The sequence below is a fragment of the Myotis lucifugus genome, unplaced genomic scaffold (assembly GCF_000147115.1).
Source record: "Myotis lucifugus unplaced genomic scaffold, Myoluc2.0 scaffold_0, whole genome shotgun sequence".
Taxonomy (NCBI): domain Eukaryota; kingdom Metazoa; phylum Chordata; class Mammalia; order Chiroptera; family Vespertilionidae; genus Myotis; species Myotis lucifugus.
This window is the reverse complement of record NW_005871048.1, coordinates 13,489,118-13,508,718: the sequence shown is the minus strand read 5'-3', so window position 1 is coordinate 13,508,718 and position 19,601 is coordinate 13,489,118. Positions and strand designations below refer to the sequence as shown.

At 39.4% G+C, this 19,601-nt stretch overlaps 1 protein-coding gene and 1 long non-coding RNA gene across 4 annotated transcripts; one reads left to right on the top strand and one right to left on the bottom strand.

Moving 5' to 3' along the window:
* The first annotated feature begins 1,966 nt into the window (after positions 1–1,966).
* On the top strand, positions 1,967–9,026 carry SRP19 (signal recognition particle 19). Of its 3 annotated transcripts, XM_006081148.3 has the most exons (5): positions 1,967–2,097; positions 3,063–3,138; positions 5,410–5,481; positions 5,573–5,684; positions 8,498–9,026. In XM_006081148.3, the coding sequence occupies exons 1-5, from the start codon at positions 2,057–2,059 to the stop codon at positions 8,629–8,631; spliced, it is 435 nt and encodes a 144-aa protein (XP_006081210.1). In that variant the 5' UTR covers positions 1,967–2,056; the 3' UTR covers positions 8,632–9,026. The 3 variants fall into 3 exon arrangements, with proteins under 3 accessions (XP_006081210.1, XP_006081212.1, XP_014318908.1); XM_006081150.3 differs by lacking the exon at positions 5,410–5,481; XM_014463422.2 differs by lacking the exon at positions 3,063–3,138 and having other exon boundaries at positions 1,983–2,097.
* A 7,783-nt stretch (positions 9,027–16,809) lies between these two features.
* LOC106698510 lies at positions 16,810–19,538 on the bottom strand. Its single transcript, XR_001349849.2, has 2 exons — positions 18,867–19,538; positions 16,810–16,958 (listed from the first exon to the last, which is right to left on the bottom strand). It is a non-coding gene; the product is annotated as an uncharacterized LOC106698510 (long non-coding RNA).
* Positions 19,539–19,601: the final 63 nt, after the last annotated feature.

Below are 19,601 nucleotides of genomic sequence, written 5' to 3'. Positions count from 1 at the left end.
CATGGACTGAAAGGTCCTGGGTTCAATTCCATTTCTTCATTTCCTCCTCCTCCTGCTTTCAATTCTTACTCAACTATCTTAGGAAAATTTCTCTTGCACACCTCTATCTTCTCTTTCCACCTTTATGAACCCCACCCCTACCCAACAGCCTCAACAAGGCTGACATGTAGAATTTAGTGGCATGTGGAAAAAGAAGACAGTTTGCTAAAACTTAGATTTGAAAACAAGTGCCATCAATTTCTAAAGCCTTTTCAGCATCACCACAATTTTCCATGTCCAACTTCATCCTCCTTTAATTCTACCTGCTTTTCCACAAGCATAGGCATTTAAAAACTTGATATTTGGTTACTATTTCTTTAATCATCAGTATGGTAACAATATTGCTGTCTCCCTACTCACCCACCCCCCTTTTTCTTTGTATTTGTACAATATTTCAACAATAGTGTAGAGTTAAATAGGAGGTATGAATCTAGCATACACTCAAAAATATTAGTTCCAGCCCAACTGGTGTAGCTCAGTGGTTGAGTATCAATCCATGAACCAGGAGGCCATGGTTCAATTCAAGTCAGGGCACATGCCTGGGTTGCCTGGCTTGATCCCCCGTGGGGGCATGCAGGAAGCAGCCAATCAATGATTCTCTATCATCATTGGTTTTTCAATCTCTCTCTCCCTCTCCCTGAAATCAACAAAAACATTTTTAAAATATTATTTCCATCATTAACTCAGTATGTATAAACCAGAAAATGTAACCAATTTTTTTTTTTTACTAGCAAGTCAAATCATACATCATGATCAAGCGGGGTCATATTTGTCTTGTAATCTCCAATTACTCACATGGGTCTAAGAAAACAGCTCCATGGGAAGTAGCCTATTACATGTATTAAACCTCAGACAACCTTGTTCATTCCCCACTTTTCCTACATGTATATACAAAATGTTGATGTTCTGAAAACTATTCTAATTCTCCTGATGCAACTAAAGTATGAAAGCAGAGTCCTAAAACAGGTATATTATGTTTTTTAAAGTTTGGATTCATTTCATCCCTAAATGTTTCGTTTGGTTTGGTCATTGCATGAAGCTCTTTTTATAGGAATCATGTGTACTTTAGAAAGAAATAATATTTATTTGTTTACATTCACACCAAGCTAAACAGGTACTACTAATGCACTACAAGGAAGAATGAGAGACAGGATTTAGGGAATGGAGAAAAGTCAGAGGCTTCCCGTCAGACTAGCTGGGCATCTGTGCTCAGCTATCATTAGCATGAATAGGCAAATCGTCTAACCTTAGTGGGCTGGGGAAATTTAGGAATTTTTGTTTGTTTAGGTTTTTTCCCTGTCTCTGAAAGAGAATACCTATCTTACCTTGCCCAGGTTTTAATAAGCTACTTTGTAGGTGTGGGATAAACAGCAGCTACTAAAATAGAAATGAAGGTGTGTTAAGGGAAATGCCGAAATAATGCTTTGCAATTAACCTAAGGTATGCAAAAGTAAAGTGACTTTTAGGGTAGATGATCTTCAGAATCTAAAAAGGTGTACAAATTTCTAACAATTATGCGGCACAACGAGAAACGTGCCAGTCATTTTGCTTGTCCCACCACTATAAAAACCCACTTTGCCAAGCTGAAAGCAAACTGCTAGGCCCAGAAGCGAATAAAGATATAACATAAAGGGTATCTTCTTGCCCGCTCCAACAACCAACTTCGAACTACACAGGTTACCCGCAGTGCAGAGCCCCCAGCTATAGGTGAGTGTGGCCAGCACTCAGCGCGGAATTCCATTTTAGCGACGGCGCATGCGCCCAAAACGTCTCGCTTTGACGACACAGGGGAAAGAATTAGAGGCGTTGGCGGATGCTATCGCGAGAGGATAGGGCCAAATGCCACGTCTGGAGCTAGGACGCTGGCGCCGAGCGACAGGTGCCAGAACAAACGGACAGGGAAAGGCCGGGGACGCGAAGGCGTTCCGGGGGGCAGGACTTCCGCCGGAAATGGGGTGGTCTGGGAAATCTCAGAGCGGAGTTCCGGCGGGTCTCACCCCAGTGGGCACGGGCGGAGATGGCTTGCGCCGCGGCGCGGTCCCCGGCCGACCAGGACAGGTGGGTCCTGAGGCAGGGAGGGGCTTGCTGCGAGCCCGCGGGGCTTGCGCCGCTTCCCAGCCCCGGGAAAGGCTCACGGGGAGGCGCTCAGCTGGTCTCCGGCGCTCGTTTCTCCTGGAGGGCCCAGCACCGGCTCTTCGCAGGGTCCCTGAAATGCCGACTTTAGGTAGCTCAGTGATCACCTGGTTTACCCGTCCGCGACGCAAAGCACCGTGGGCGCTCCGTGCACATGACGTTACGTAACAGGCACAAAGGGAGAAGTCTGTTTTTTTCCTATTGTGGCGTTCAGGAAGGCCCGTTTGAGTTCTTTAGGTTAATAATACCTCTGACGCCGTACATTCTAGACACGAGAGAGGGGCCCCCCCACAGGACCTTTTGGCAGGTACCCGTATCTAACTGAGCAGTTAAGACAACGTTTTTTTTAATTTTGTTTTTTCCCCCACTGGGGGATTGAGCCTGAAACCTGGGCACATGCCCTGATGACAGGGAATGATAATTTTTTAAAATATATTTTATTGATTTTTTTTTTTTTTTTTTTTTTTTTTTTACAGAGCGGAAGGGAGAGGGATAGAGAGTTAGAAACATCAATCAGCTGCCTCCTGCACACTCCCCACTGGGGATGTGCCCGCAACCAAGGTACATGCCCTTGACTGGAATCGAACCCGGGACCCTTCAGTCCGTAGGCTGACGCTCTATCCACTGAGCCAAACCGGTTAGGGCAAGACAACGTTTTTTTAAAAAAAATTCTCTAGCAAGTGGGTGGTTGTGTGTGTGTTTTTTTTCCATTTAAGGCAGTGAGTTAAAGTTTACTTTTTAAGTAAGTTAAGTGAAAGGGAGACAATATAAAGAAAAAAACATGCGACTTACAGTGTAGGGGTACTGGCTGTCACAATAACGAGTGAGTGAATGGGTGAAGTTTTGGAAATACTGTTCTAGTGATACCAGCTGCGTTTTTCCTGTGGCAGGTTTATTTGTATATACCCTGCCTATTTAAATAACAAGAAGACCATCGCGGAGGGCAGGCGAATCCCCATAAGTAAGGTAAGCAGGCCGGCACCTTGGCCCGTGAGGGAGGCTTTACTCTTAGGGTCACAGAGAGTTTCTTTGACTTGACTGCATTTGGGAAACAGCGGCCAAGGGTTGGGTGCATTCCTTCAGAAAGGCACGAGGTCATAGCTGAAGGAGTTTTTTTTTAATGATTGCTCATGAACCTGTGTTTGAAAGAGGAGGGGGCCCCGGCCCGTGCGGCTCAATTGATGGCGCGTCATCCCGCGCACCCGGAGGTTGCTGGCGGATCCCCGGTAGGGGGCGCGCAGTAGGCAGCCAGCCAGTCGATGTTCACTCTCACATGGGTGATTCTCCCTCTCAAAGAATCAATTTTTTTTACGGAGGCTGGGAGAGGTGTAGGATTTGCAGTTTTCATTTAAACCAGGGCTATGGCAGTCTTCCCCTTAATAAAGGAAACCAAAATTATGTCACTGCACAATGAAATGCCCAGAATGCAGTTGAGTTTTTAAAGAAGACTTGCAGAAAATTCAGACGCGTTGAGTTTTATAGTTTTATGTCAGTTACCTTTTGTGAAATGGGTAAAGTTACTTTAAAAATAACTTGGCATTAGGAAAGTGCCTAATGCCAAGTGAAGGGACTTTGTTGATGCCTTTCATTTTCAAAATGGATGTCATTTTGTTTTTTAAGAATCCCATTTTGTAATCTAACAACAGAACAGAGTTAAGGTAACTTGGTCTGAAGCATTGACTTTGTTATTTTTGAGTTATTTTGTATCTCTCATTTTCTGCTTAAATGTGTAAAAGAAAGTCTATTTTGCTGCCTCTGGATAAAAGAGAAGACATCAAAGCATTGGTTCAGAATAATGCCTGACTCCCTGTAACAGGCCTCTGGTAGCAAGCTGTCAGATAATTTGGAGAACGATTAAATTGTTTTTAACTTTATCGATAGATAGCAAGCATACATACAGAAACATACAGAAATCTTAAGTGTCTTAATTTTCACAAAATGAGTGCACATGAGTAATCAGCACCCTAATTTTAAAAAAGAAAACATTACCAGCACCCAGGAAGATTCCTTTATGTCCCCTCCCAGTCACTGTCTTCGTATATACTCATGTACAAGGATAACCACTGCCGGCTTCCATCACCATAGATTACTTTTGCTTGTTTTTGAATTTTATTTAAAATGCATTGTACACTATGTACTTTTACATCTGTTTTTCACTGAACTTTAAGCTTATGAGATTTATCCACATTTTTTAAAAATATATTTTATTGATTTTTTACAGAGAGGAAGGGAGAGAGAGAGTTAGAAATATCGATGAGAGAGAAACATCGATCAGCTGCCTCCTGCACATCTCCTACTAGGGATGTGCCCGCAACCCAGGTACATGCCCTTGACCGGAATCGAACCTGGGACCTTTCAGTCCGCAGGCCAACGCTCTATCCACTGAGCCAAACCGGTTTCGGCAATCCACATTTTTGAGTGAAGTTTCTCATTGCTCTGTAATAGCATTTTTCAACAGCAGCACCATTGACATTTTGAGCCAGATAATTCTTTGTTGTGAGGCTATCTTGTGTATTTTAAGTTGTTTAGCAGCATCTTTGGCCTCTACCCACTAGATGCCAGTGCCCTGCGCCATCATAGTTGTGACAATCAAAAATGTCTCCAAGCCTTGCCAAACGTTGGGTGGAGGGGAGGAGGGGCAAAATCACCTTAATGAAAACCACTGCTGTGAAGTATTGCATTGTGTGAATATACCATAGTCTACTTTCAATGGATAACTGGGTTGTTTGTAGTTTGGGGCTATTGTAAATAGCTGCTGTGAACATTCTTGAGTTTGTCTTTGGTGAACATAGTTTTACATTTTTAAAAATATATACTTAGAAGTGCAATTGCATGACCATAATGAATGCATACATTTGGCTTTAATAGATACAACCAAATAATTTTCTAAAGTGATTGTATCTGTAATAATTGTTTAGCTAGTATTCACTGAGCACCTACTATGCTCCAAGTATCATGCCAGATGTTGGGGAATGTACTGATGAACAAAATGGTCCTTCCACTTGTGAGGTGTATGTTCTGTTGGAAGGGAGATGAACAATACAAGGATGAATCAGTATTATTCCAGGGATTTTTTTTTTTAATTTTTAAATTTATAGTGGAAACAGCTGGACCTAGTAGAAAAGGAAACCTTGGGTTTGATACATCTTTTGATCATAGTATTTGAAATGATTTACACAACAATATTGTAGTACCTACTTAAAGCTAAGCTGTTTAGTGTTTTTTTAAACTGTTCAGGCTGTTGAAAATCCTACAGCTACAGAGATTCAAGATGTGTGCTCAGCAGTTGGACTTAATGCATTTCTTGAGGTATGATGTGGTCCTTTCTTCACTATTTTCCATACTCATCTCATTGATATAACAATTTCCTTAAACAAAGCCTCTTTTCCTTTTATATTAGAAAAACAAAATGTACTCCAGAGAATGGAATCGTGATGCTCAGTACAGGGGTAGAGTCCGGGTTCAACTCAAACAGGAAGATGGCAGCCTCTGTCTTGTACAATTCCCATCACGTAAGCTTTTTTAAATGAATGAATAAAATTTGGGTATAGGTTACTCATTCCTCTACTCTGCAAAAAAGTTTCTGATCTTTTGAAAGGTAAAAATAATGTATGTTCTCCAGATTAATTTAGAGAAAGGACTACCACTGATGGAGGGGTAAAACAGTGCTTCTAACTTTTTTGCTGGGGTACATTTTTTTGTTTTGTTTTATTTTTTATCTTTATTGTTGAGAGTATTACAGATGTCTCTCCCCTTTTTACTCTCATTGCCCCCCTTCACCCAGTTCCTGCCCTACCTCTGGTCTTCACCATCCTATTGTCTGTGTCCATGGGTTACGCATATAAGTATATAAAATCTCTTACCATCTGCACCCTCTCCTCCCCCCACTCTGAGATTCATCAGTCTGTTGCATGCTTCCATGCCTCTGGACTTACTTTGTGGGTCAATTTATTTTGTTTATTACATTCCATATATGAGTGAGATCATGTGATACTTGTCTTTCTCTGAATGGCTTATTTCACTTAGCATAATACTCTCCAGGTTTATCCATGCTGTCTCAAAGAGTAAGAGATCATTTTTATTTATATATATAAATTATAAGTTATTGTTTTCAGAGAGGAAGAGGGGGAGAGAGAGAGAAACATCAATGATGAGAGAGAATCATTGATTGATGCCTCCTGGCAACCCAGGCATGTGCCCTGACTGTGATTTTTTGGTTCATAGATCAACGCTCAACCACTGAGCCATGCCAGCCATGCAAGAGATCCTTCTTTTCTACAGCTGCATAGTGTTCCATTGTGTAAATGTACCTACCACAGCTTTTTTATCCACTTATCTACTGGTGGGCACTTGGGCTGTTTACAAACCTTAGCTATTTTAAATAATGCTGCTATGAACATAGGGGTGCATATATCCCTTCTGATTGGTGTTTTGGGGCTCTTGGGATATATTCCTAGAAGTGGGCCACTGCGTCAAATGGGAGTTCACTTTTCATTTTTTAAGGAAACTCCATACTGTTTTCCATAATGGCTGCACTGGTTCTAAACTTCTTTAAGGTTAAGGACCTATTTGATCATGTGATGAAACTTACTAATGGGTTTCCTCCAAAAATACTGTTTTGTGAACATTTTATAAACCTCTGAAAATCCATCATTGCTCCTAGGTTAAGAGTGTAAAATTATTAAATTGTCAGATGTTAATTGCCATTTCAGATCCTAGATATCTTGAGGTCTGCTTATAATTTCTATCATTAATAAATCTAAAAAGCCATATTAGTGAAAAAAAGCAAGAGACAATATTACCACTTAGGTAAATTTAAAAACCAAGTAAGAAAATACTTGGTCTTAAGATAGTAGTTATCCTAATGGCAAAAGCAAGGCAAGGAGTAGGGAATAGGCACAGGGGGGTGTGGTCAGAGAAGACTGTAGCATTATCCCTAGTGTTTTATTTCTTTTTATGTTTAATTTCTTAATTTATTGGGGTGAACACTGGTTAACAAAATTAAACAGGTTTCAGGTGAACAATTCCATAGTATATCATCTGTACACTATATTGTGTGTGTTCACCACCCCAAGACAAGTCTTCTTCCATCAGCGTTTATCCCTTAGTGTTTTATTTCTTAAAAAACAATAACCAAATGCCGAAACCGGTTTGGCTCAGTGGATAGAGCGTCGGACTGCAGACTGAAAGGTCCCGGGTTCTATTCCAGTCAAGGGCATGTACCTGGGTTGTGGGCACATCCGCAGTGGGAGATGTGCAGGAGGCGGCTGATCGATGTTTCTCTCTCATCGATGTTTCTAACTCTCTATCTCTCTCCCTTCCTCTCTGTAAAAAATCAATAAAATATATTTTTTTTAAAAAAACAATAACCAAACAAAACTGGACATCAGTATTCCAAAATATTAACTCTGGGTATTGGGGAGAGGAGTATCTATTTACATGTTACTCTTTTCTGAATTTTTTTATTTCTAAAAAGTATATTTTAATTTTCGTAATTGAGTTTTATTTTGACACAATAACCCCAAACTGACAACTTGTTTTTAGTTGAATTAAAATAGATCGGGTTTCTAGGTATTTCTAAAAACGTTAAGATTCTGACTGAGGAGTGACAGATTGAGTATATTTCAGTGGTTTTTTCTTTTCTTGTTTCTTCTATTTGTCATCTTTCTATACTATCTCTTAAAAGTCAAAAAGACCAAAAAAAATAAATAACCACATAGAAACTTTTGATTTAAAAATTACAGTTGAATAGATGTTGCTTCCTGTTTCTACTAAGAAAATAGTTATAAAGTAAAAAGAAAAAGCTAAAGTCTCGATGTGTTGGAGTAAGGACAGCAGCTATTGGAGCTGGAGGGGGTGGTTGGTGCACAAACAGGGGTGCATGTATTCATAAATCATCTGAGCATATGAGTAACATCTTTTGTAACTTAATGGCTTTGGATTTTTATTGTAAGACAAAGGCACGGTGTTTCCATGACTTAAAAGTTATAATGATATGCTGCTTCCAATTTCTTATGTTTAGAAAAGTTCTCCTTGGATTTTCAAGTTAATTACCAGGACCAAGACCCAAATTTTTGTTTCACACTTAGTGTTTTAAATTTTGATTGTGTTATTTTGAATATTTCAGCATTGTTCCCAATGCTTTCACCACCAAAGGCCCCCACTTGAACTATTGTCTTCATAGTCATTTATTTTTTTTCTTTTTAAATCCTTCTCATTTTCTTGATGTGGTGTGATGATTTCTTGAACTTTATGGTATTCAAGTTAATGACCTTTTACATCTTATCTCTCAGATTATACACTAACCCTAATTTCTGGTTCCTAGGTAAGTCAGTAATGTTGTATGCAGCGGAAATGATTCCTAAACTAAAAACAAGGACACAAAAAACAGGAGGTAGTGACCAAACTCTTCAGCAAGGAGAGGGAAGTAAAAAAGGGAAAGGAAAGAAGAAGAAGTGACCTGGCAAGACAAATCAAGTCTGACATACTACTGTAAGAGACATGGATGGAGGTTTCTAATTTGTATCTGAGAGAAACTGAAGGTTTTTGTTTGTATCATTTAACTGAACTATGAACATTTGTGCCTCCCAGCTTTAGCATGAGAGTTGACAATGAAATTTACATCAAAAGTTTGAATCTAGCTCTTACGCAGTATTAAAATTTTTTTTGCCTTTCAGTGCAGTTTTTGTGGAAGAAAGAAGCTTATTTTTAAATGGACAATGGCCTCTAAGTTACTTGAAATCCTGTATCTGTGCTCTATGTAAACATATTCAGACAAATGAGTTTAATAAGATTTGAAACACATATTGTTCACCTTTTAAGCTAATGAAATAAAATTCAAAACTGACTGTGTAGCTTTTGCTTATGAACTAATCAATGCCAGTGGGAGAGATACTTTAAAAGGATAAAATGGGAAGCCTGACTGGTGTGGCTCAGTGTTTGAGTGTTGACCTATGAACCAGGAGGCCACAGTTTGATTCCTGGTCAGGACACATACCAGGATTGCAGGCTTGATCCCCAGTGTGGGTCATGCAGGAGGCAGTCAGTCAGTGATTCTTTCTCATCAGTGATATATCTATCTCCCTCTCCCTTCCTCTCTAAAATCAATAAAAATACATTTTAGAAATAATAAAAAAAATAAAAGAATAAAATGGGTAGTGGATGTTTAGTATGACCCTGAAAGTAGAAGAAAGTAGTCAAAATCCTCTTAGAGATCTATGAACAGCCAGTCTAGATCATATTCCTTTTTTTCTTTTTCCTTTTTAAATTGATTTTCTTTTTTCTTTTTAAATTGATTTTCTTTTTAGAGAGGAGGAAGGGAAAGAGAAATATTGATGTGACAAACATCGATCTGCTGCCTCCTGTATGCACCCCGATTGGGGATCTAACCCACAACGTAGGTGTGTGCCCTGACCAGGAATCAATCACACAACCTTTTGGTGTATGGGATGATGCTCCGACCAACTGAGCCACCCAGCCAGGGCTAGATCATATTCTTTTAATTAGTTATTGTAATTGAGTAGTTCAGTTACTAGTTTTTGACATGGAAAGCCCTGGAGTTTAAGCTTTAGATTTGCTTATTTTGTAGGCTTAAGGACATTGTTTCATTGGAGTTCTAAAATTACCTCTGCTTTAGCACCTTGAGATACAACTTTTTCAATAAATTAAATTGGATTGCTGATTCTGCCTTTATTGCAAAGCAGTTTCTGAAAGTGGGAATTTTTTGTAAAATTAAAGAGAATCCCTATCTAGCCATATGTTTTTGTCCGCTGAGAGTCTCTTGGGCAACTGCCTTCTCTGACTCCCTATGCTTCTGGAAGGGCTGTTGGTCATGCGCTGCGTAACAGTTTCAGTCAGTGATGGCCACATATACAACTGTGATCCCATAAGACTATAATGGAGCTGAAAAATTCCTATCCCCTAGTAACATCGTAGCCGTTGTAAATTCAGAGCACAACATGCGTTACTTGTGTTTATGTTGATGCTGATGTAAACAAACTTGCACTGCCAGTCACATAAAAGTATTGCACATACAATTATATACAGTACATAATACTTGATAATAATAAATGACTGTTACTGGCTTATGTATTTACTATACTAAACTTTATTACTATTTTAGAATGTACTCTTTCTACTTATAAAAAAAGTTTGCTATAAAACCATTTGCCATGTTATACCATCAGCAGCCTCACATCTTGTGCTTACTGTTTCTCTTGATTACATCATTTGTCTTGTACTTAATTTTGTTCATCTCATATTTTATACATTTAGTGTAGCCTAAGGGCACAGTGTTTTTAACACATTTCGTACTGCATAGAAATCTCTAAGACATACGCCAGGGACCGCATGTTTTTGGGCAAACTGCACGTTATTTAAATCATCATAACTACAGATCATAATGCACTTTAGGTGTTGTTTTTCAATAATTATAACATTTTTATTTACAAAAACAATTAAAGTTCCTAGTGTTTTTTTAATGTATGGTACTGCGTAAAACATTTTCCTCTATGAATAGGGACCAGACAAAATTTACATAAGTATCTAGATTCGCTCCTTTTTCCATGGGCGGCACAAACTCTGCAGGCTCTCGTAGGAAATTTTTTCTTTCCACTCGCTGGAATACACATAGGTTCATGCTGCTTCATATCACCTGACAACCTTTTGGGTGGATCTTTACGAGGTGCTCTCCTTGCACCCCCAGGGGAAGGGCTGGACAGATTTGTCTCTGGTTCCAGAGAGCCTTCATTATTGTCATCCGTTATCCAGTCTCTCGCCACCGATAGCAGAAACTTCATTTTTGCTTGTGGATTGAGGACGTTGTACACTCTAAATGAATTGGCAGTGAGAGGATCCTGTCCTTTCATTAGTCCGAGGCTTGAACCTGGCCAAAACACTGTAACCGCGCCCCACAGTGGACAAGACAGTGTGTTGACATCTAAGGTCCATAACAGATGGCGCGTGAAAACCGAGAACACTCGTGAGCGGTCCTTAACAGATGGCGCAAGAAATACAAGAAAACTCCTGAGCGGTACACAATGTGTTAAAATCTACAGTAGTATATAGTCCTGTCCTAGGCCTTCGTATTCACTCACACTTATAGCTCACCAGAGCAACTTTCAGTCCTACAAGCTCCATTCATGGTAAGTGTCCTATACAGGTGTACCCTTTTTTAAGCTTATATACCATTTTTTTACTATGCCTTTTTCTATGTTTAGGTGTGCTTAGATACACAAATATTTCACCATTGTGTTATGCTCACCTACAGTGTTCAGTACAATAACATACTGTACAGGTTTGTAGCCTAGGAACAATAGACTATACTATATAACCTAGGTGTGTATTCTCATGGTTGAGACCTGTGGCACATGTCCATCCAGTTGCAAGGCAGGCTGGGAAAGTGGATATATGGTTTTTTCAGTCCTGATAGAGGTAGCCAAGAAGAAAGTAGTTGAGAATGGATATCGGGGCAGTTAACAAAAGGTTTGTCACAGAAAGATGACTGGAGCCCTAGCCGGTTTTGCTCAGTGGTTAGAGTGTCAGCCTGTAGACTGAAGGGTCCCAGGTTTGATTCCAGTCAAGGGCACATGCCCAGGTTGTGGGCTCCATCCCCAGTGGGGAGTGTGCAGGAGGCAGCCAATCTAAGATTCTCATCATTGATGTTACTATCTCTCCCTCTCTGAAATAATCAAAATATATATTTTTAAAAAGATGAGTTTAAAATTGTTTTGGTAAGAAGTATTGTCAGAAAGGTCTCAGAACTTCTGCTGTAACATTGTACAGTGGGGCCTTGACTTACGAGTTTAATTTTTATTGATTTGAGAGAGAGATTGAAACATCAATGATGAGAGAGAATCATTGATTGGCTGCCTCCTGCACACCCCCTACTGGGGATTGAGCCCACAACCTGGGCATGTGCCCTTGACCAGAATTGAACCCGGGATCCTTCAGTCCACAGGCCGACACTCTGTCCACTGAGCCAAACTGGCTAGGGCTTGATTTCATCTTTGTAAAGAAATCTCTTCTGGAGCCTTTTACCTGGCTCTACTCTGCTGGTCACCCGAGACCTAGTGCACAACTTCACTCTGGGTTTTCTTTACCATCACCGGAGTGTGACTCGGTTGCTTTGCTGTTTGGGATTTCCTGTATTAGTGCATCCTGTATATTCCTCTTTCTTAGGTTACTTGTATTGTCTAACTCACCTTAGATCTTCCTGGGGAAAATGCATGTCTGAAAGTGTCATTCTACCCTCCCACTGTTGGGCTGGGTATAAAATTAGCCTTGGAAATCATCTTATTTCAGAAGTTCAAGGGCATTATTTCATGGTCTTCTGACTTCTGTTATAGTTGAAGGGAAATCCAAGCCATTCTAGTTCATGGTCTCTTGTAACCACATTAGCCTATTGAAACCTGCAACATCTCGGTGTTCGAAATACTGTGCTTCCTGTGGGGTGGGTCTTTTTGCCCATTGAGCCGGGTACTAAATGGGCCCTTTCAATCTGAAAACTTGTGTTCTCAAGTTCTGGGAAATTTTCTTGAAAATTTCATTGATAGCCAAAACCGGTTTGGCTCAGTGGATAGACACCTCTGATTTGAATATTAGACATGATGGACTAGTCCTCATTTTCTTAATCTTTTTCTCATTTTCATTTCTTTGCCTATATGTTCTATTTCCTAGAATTCCTCAGCTTTATCTTTCAACCTTTCTATTGAATTTTTTTCACTTTTCCTCTCTGTAAAAAATCAATAAAATATATTTAAAAAAAAAAAAAAAAGAAAATTTCATTGATGATTTTTCTTCCCTTTCTGATCTTCGTTGGACACCTCTGATTTGAATATTAGACATGATGGACTAGTCCTCATTTTCTTAATCTTTTTCTCATTTTCATTTCTTTGCCTATATGTTCTATTTCCTAGAATTCCTCAGCTTTATCTTTCAACCTTTCTATTGAATTTTTTTCACTTTTCTTGTGTTTTTAACTTGTCTAGGCCAGTGATGGCAAACCTTTTGAGCTCGGCGTGTCAGCATTTTGAAAAACCCTAACTTAACTCTGGTGCCGTGTCACATATAGAAATTTTTTGATATTTGCAACCATAGTAAAACAAAGACTTGTATTTTTGATATTTATTTTATATATTTAAATGCCATTTAACAAAGAAAAATCAACCAAAAAAATGAGTTCGCATGTCATCTCTGACACGCGTGTCATAGGTTCGCCATCACTGGTCTAGGCTCTTGTCATGTTTCCTTTTTTTTTTTTTAGTATTCTGTTTTTCATGGATATAATTTCTTATTTCTCAGAGTATGATTTACATTCTTTTCTAACTTTTTTCTTCTGTTTTTATTTTGATCCCTGTCATGTTAAGTGGCTTGCTTTAGATTGGTGGGGTTTTTTTCAGAGTGAAAGATCAAGAAGCTGATTGGAAGTTGAGCACACAAGAGCTGGCGTACTGAGTTTCACTAAAGGTGTTTTTCTCTTAAGCTGATCCGCTTTCCCAGAGAGGAGTCTACTGAGCTCCTTCCTGGGAGCCAAGTGGGAGGAGGTGGGTGGGGAAATGGGTCTCAGTTTTTAGTCACCGAATCCTGTTTTTAACTCAACTTCTGTCCCTCAGCTCTGCCTGTGTTTCAAAGATCCTCTTACTGTGTGGAGAGGATAAGCCTCTAGTCTTTTACTTGAATGGGGATAAGGTAGTTTTTCACTAACCCTCCTTATTTTAGTTTCCTCCCAACATTAAGATTTCTCTTTACATTTATTTTTATATTGGGTGTGACTTCATAATGAAATTTCTGTATCCAGAGAGACTAGGTAGGGTAGGCAGCATAAAGCCCCTCCCCCCAAAAGCCTGTGATTATGTTACTTCACATAGCAAAGGAGACTTTGCAGATGTAATTAAGGAGCTGGAGAGAGTATAGGCGTATTTCAGAGATACTGTGGGTTCAGTTCCGGACCTTCATAATAAAGCAAGTATCACAATAAAGCGAGTTGTAATCTTTTTGCTGGTGGAGGGTCTTGCCTTCATTTTGTAAAAAACAGACCTGTGAAGCGCAATAAAACAAGGTAAGCCTGTATCCTGGGCTGTCCAGGTGGGCCCAATGTAATCACAAGCACTCAGCTGAGAAACGCAGGCAGTCTTGAAGGTGAAAAAAGCAAGTAAAGGGATTCTCCAGTGCCCAGAAGGAATGCAATCCCACCAAGCCATTTTGGATGTCCGACTTCCAGAACAGTAAGCTAATGCATTCGAGTTGTTTTAAGCCAATATATGTGTGGTAATGTCTCAGCAGTGTAGACAAAAGGGGCCACATGCTGGCTCAGGGAAGGCCTGTGTGGCGGCCTTGTAAACTCTAGAGACCTAGTTACCATAAGGATGGTCTGAAATTAAAACTTTTTAAGTAAAAGCAGTTTATGGCAGGTAGTCATGTCCTAGGCTAGATTCTTCCCTGGCAAAAGTCAATCTTTACCTCAACTAAGCCTGTTTTTTGTCTATAATAATATAACATTGGAATGTCAGGGTAACTTGTAACTTCCCTTTTTCCAGATGCCTCAGGGCACAACCAATGCACCAGGGCACCTGGACAGAGACCACAAATTCCCTCATTGTTATCCTGTACCTTTCTATATAAAAGAGGCGTGTGTCTATCATTTTACTTTTTATCCAATCCCAGAGGTCCACTCCCCTCCACCCCTCCAGCCCTGCTTTGCTTTCTCTGGCTACATATCAGAATCACCTGAAGACTTTTGGAAGCATACTGGCACCTGAGACTGTCGGTTTCTGATAATGGAATCTCATACCAGTATTTTTAGAAAACTCCTTGATTGTAATGTGCAGCCAGGTCTGAAAACCTCTGTAAAGCTAAGTGTAAAAATAACATTTACCTAACAGTGTGGTTTTATCTTAAAATGTGGTTCCTGGACCATCACCACCTGGGAACTTGTTGAAAATTTAAACTGTTCAGCCCTGCCCCAGACCTACTGAGTTAGACACGTTGGGGGTGAGGCCAGCTACCTGTGTTTTAACAACCGGCCCCCCAATTCTGTGCACACTGAAGTCTGAGAACCACTGTCTAACCAAAGAACCTCCTTATCACTCTTAATTTTTTTTTTTTTTGCTTAGAATCAAATTTATTATATTGCAAATATAAGTTTAAGATACAGAGTATGGAAGAATTTTTATTTTAGTAATCTTTTATCTCTTCAAATGGTATAATTTTTTTGTTGTTGTCTGAAATCAGTAGTTATTTTTTTTATTTATTTATTTTTATTGCTAAAAGTATTACAAAGGGTATTACATGTGTCCTTCCCCCCCCCTCCCGCCCCCCGCCCTTGACAATCCCCTGGCCTCCCTTACCTCCCCAGTGTCTTACGTCCATTAGTTATGCTTATATGCATGCATACAAGTCCTTCGGTAGATCTCTTACCCCCCTCCCTTCTGCCCCCCAACCCTCCCTGGCCTTCCCGCTGCAGTTTGACAATCAGTTTGAGGCAGCTCTGCCTCTGTATCTATTATTGTTCAAAAGTTTGTAATGGTCTTTATTATCCATGAATGAGTGAGATCATGTGGTATTTTTCCTTCATTGACTGGCTTATTTCACTTAGCATAATGCTCTCCAGTTCCATCCATGCTGTTGCAAATGGTAAGAGTTCCTTCTTTTTTACAGCAGCATAGTATTCCATCGTGTAGATGTACCACAGTTTTCTAATCCATTCATCTACTGATGGGCACTTAGGCTGTTTCCAGATCTTAGCTATGGTGAATTGTGCTGCTATGAACATATGGGTGCACATATCCTTTCTGATTGGTGTTTCTGGTTTCTTGGGATATATTCCTAGAAGTGGGATCACAGGGTCAAATGGGAGTTCCATTTTTAGTTTTTTGAGGAAACTCCATACTGTCTTCCATAGTGGCTGCACCAGTCTGCATTCCCACCAGCAGTGCACAAGTGTTCCTTTTTCTCCACATCCTCTCCAGCACTTGTCGTTTGTTGATTTGTTGATGATAGCCAGTCTGACCGGTGTATCACTCTTAATTTTTGAAGTGTGTGTTATATAGAGATGTTATAAGAATATTGTGGTAAGCAGCTAGGAAAACTTTTAGTTAAGGTCATTCTCAAATATATTTACTTTCCTGCCATACTGTATAGAACTATACTATTTGATGGTTAAGGATCTGAATCGTATGTTATTCTAAACACATACAGATTGTCTGCAGACTATATATACATAGACATGTAAAGGCAGATGTAGGAGGAGCATTAGGTATTTTTTAAAAAATCCTCAAGTTCTAAGTAGCAAAGTACAGAATAATTTGGAGGCATAGAAGTGTTTACTTCATCAAAGTATGTACAATACACCAACATGTCATGAGATGTGTGTAATGCAATAGGTGAGTAGAAAGCAGTGGTTTAGATTTCTTTTAAATCTAGTACGAATTATTGATAGAAACTTTTTTTGGTTGGTATGGTTTCTTTAGGGAAAGTCTAACTGACGAGTAGTAATCACCAGGGGAAAAGCACAGGCACATAAGGAATAGGATTAATAAACAGCAGTGTTTAGGGTTCATTTATCAGTATTCAGGTTTTGCATAAATTAGTCTAGATTTTTTTTTTTAAGGCCCTACAAAATAAAATGAAATGTAACAGTTCGGTGAGACAATGGCATTTTATTTACATCCATATCCATTCAATAGATCACATCTTCAGGACAGGCAGTAACGTAGTGAAAGGCTATGCTCATTTTCTTCAGGCTGTGGGCAGACTCTCCAGAGTAGCAGTAATTGTTGATCTGAAACCTTTCAAGTAGAGAAAGAATTGCTGTAGGGATTCTATAACTTTATAATCCCCCAAAATACCACTCATGTACAAATAAATGCTTGTCTTCTAGCTAGACACAGGCTCAATTAGTTTTTCAAATACTCTAGCATGGCAGTACATTACTTGGGAAATCAAAGCTGAAACAGAATTGTTCAACTCAAAACTCCTCCTGTCTTTCATTACGAAAAACAGTAACAAATTTCTTCCATAATACACTGTGGGAGAAAGTTATCAAGACAAAAATCTGCATTCAGAATGTTTTTTCTTATTATAGTTTTTAAACTGACATTAGCCTATAAGTAGCTTTAAGCAATAGTAACTTTTATGCCTCCCATTTTGCCTGAAAATATATATACTAATAATCTGTATGTTCTGTAAGCTAGAGGTTGCTAATTTTCATTCTTTTGCACCAAGAAAGACATACTTTTTTTATAGGGAAAGAGATTTAAATATTAAATCTAAAGCTTGATTTTCTCCAAATAATAGTTGTTTGCTTTCTAAGTTTTTTAAGGTAAATGTAACAAGATGCCTTATGATTTAATTTTCCCCAGAAAAAAATAAATGCCCTCATGTTTGGGTGATACTTTCTCTTATTTTTGATATCTTTAATATTTTTTACATCATGAAACATCATTATGACCTTATCTAATTGTTATTGAAATGAGAATTATCTTTATTTGCCTGAAAAAACATTTTACAGGCTGGATATTTCACCCTGGTAGTTTGGTTATATTCTTCAGTCAGTTTAGTCTGATCCAGAAGATCCTTGCAGTATGGCTGGTGCAGAGCTCAGTTTCTCTAGCCCAGACAAGCTGCCATAGTCTCTGTAAGCTACTTGGCTGATCAAACTATGGAGACACTGATTTCAACTTTTTGTTCTATACTTAAACTATGTAGTTATATGCAGTGTGTTAAAACAAAGCATAAAGATGAAGGCATTTAAACATATTACAAATGACTCTGACTTGCAGACTAGGGAGGCCTCATGTGTTTGACTTTAAAGGCCCGAGAAAGAAGGTGAAGGCAGTTAGACTTAACCACTGCCAACTAGACTACAGGTTATACCAAACTTCCTTTCTGTTTCGCAGAACTGCTCTTAGAGCCTGTGTCATCATTAGCATGTACTGCTAGCTAATGATATAAACAAGAACATATATGTAATCAGGCGGGCAAGTCTCTAGGGGGTCCTTTCAAATGGTTAAAAAAAAAAAGACTCGGAAAGAAGCAAGACTATACCAACATGTCAGCACTGAAGGTGAAACCAGGGATGATTTCCATTTTAGCATCTCAAAAACAGACAAATCTAAAGCTTATCAGCAGATTATCAACAGGCCACAAGACAGTATTACTGGTTCTATAGGGAAGTGGGAGCTGCAGATCACTGATGTGTGTACATTTATTTCCCCATTGAGCAGCACAGTGACTGCTTTACAAAGCTGTTCCAGTATTCTGCTGCTGCATTAGGAAAACAACAGGCCAACCTCCATTCAACCTCATTTATCGCTTAAATCCCTTCAGCAGATCACACCAGCACAACAGAACCTCCAGCTTTTGGCAGGTGCTCATGAGCATCACGCATGTTACAGTCAGCACATTTCCCTACATATACATATGCACAACTACATTCAAAACATTTAATACAAAATTGTACATTACATGAAGTAGAACCTTAAAGAGTACAGAGAAAATGCATGCAGAGAGAGCCCATTGAAGTACAAAGCCCGTGGGATATATAATTTTAAGTTTATGTTTCCTGCAGGATGGTAACACATTCCCTATCCAGAGGCAAAATATAGTTTCCAAAGTTTTAGATACTGCCCATTGCATTACATTTAAATTAAAATGCTCCCTATGTATTTAGACAGTAAAAGCAAAAAAATACTTACACACATTCCATTTTTTAACATATCAAAAATGTTTCCAAGGCAACATTAAAATGATTATACCACAGTCCCCAACACAACATCAAGCTCCAATAGGAAGGTGCGGAGGGCAGGAGGGTTTCATCCTGTGGGTGGTTTAGGTGCTCTTCTTCTCATCACCCAGTAAATTCACGGCAGCTTTCTTGGCTGTCAGGAGGAAAGGACATTGTGTCAAAGCTCTTTGCAATGCAGGCTCTGTGTGTAACGTAGCTACTGGGTAACAACTGGGATGACTCATGTTCAGATGAGAACACACTGAGGTTTGTGGCCAGGGCTAAAATAAGTTTCCAGGAAATGGACAAGAAACTACTTTACAGCACAAATTCTGAGCACTTGAGCAAAGTTCTTGAAGAGCATCTAGCCTGGCCCCCTGGTAGTGAAGTGTCACCTAAGCCCATTGTCCTGTAAGCATTATAAGCTGCAGAGATTCCCTGGGCGTATGGTGTTCCTCTGTACAATCAAGAAATTCTCGTTTGTGTATGGGTGCTCACCTGTACAATGTCACTATGTCTCAATGAGATGACAAATAGGTCATCCACCTATTCTGTAGTGACAGAAATCAGAGAAAGTCATCATTCCCAGAACCCAGACATGATGGCCTATTTATACACATTTATATTCTCTCACAGTGCCAACATTTCTTCCTATGATGGGAAGAGCGTGCTACAAGTCTCTGAGTTGGAGGCAAGAAAGTACATT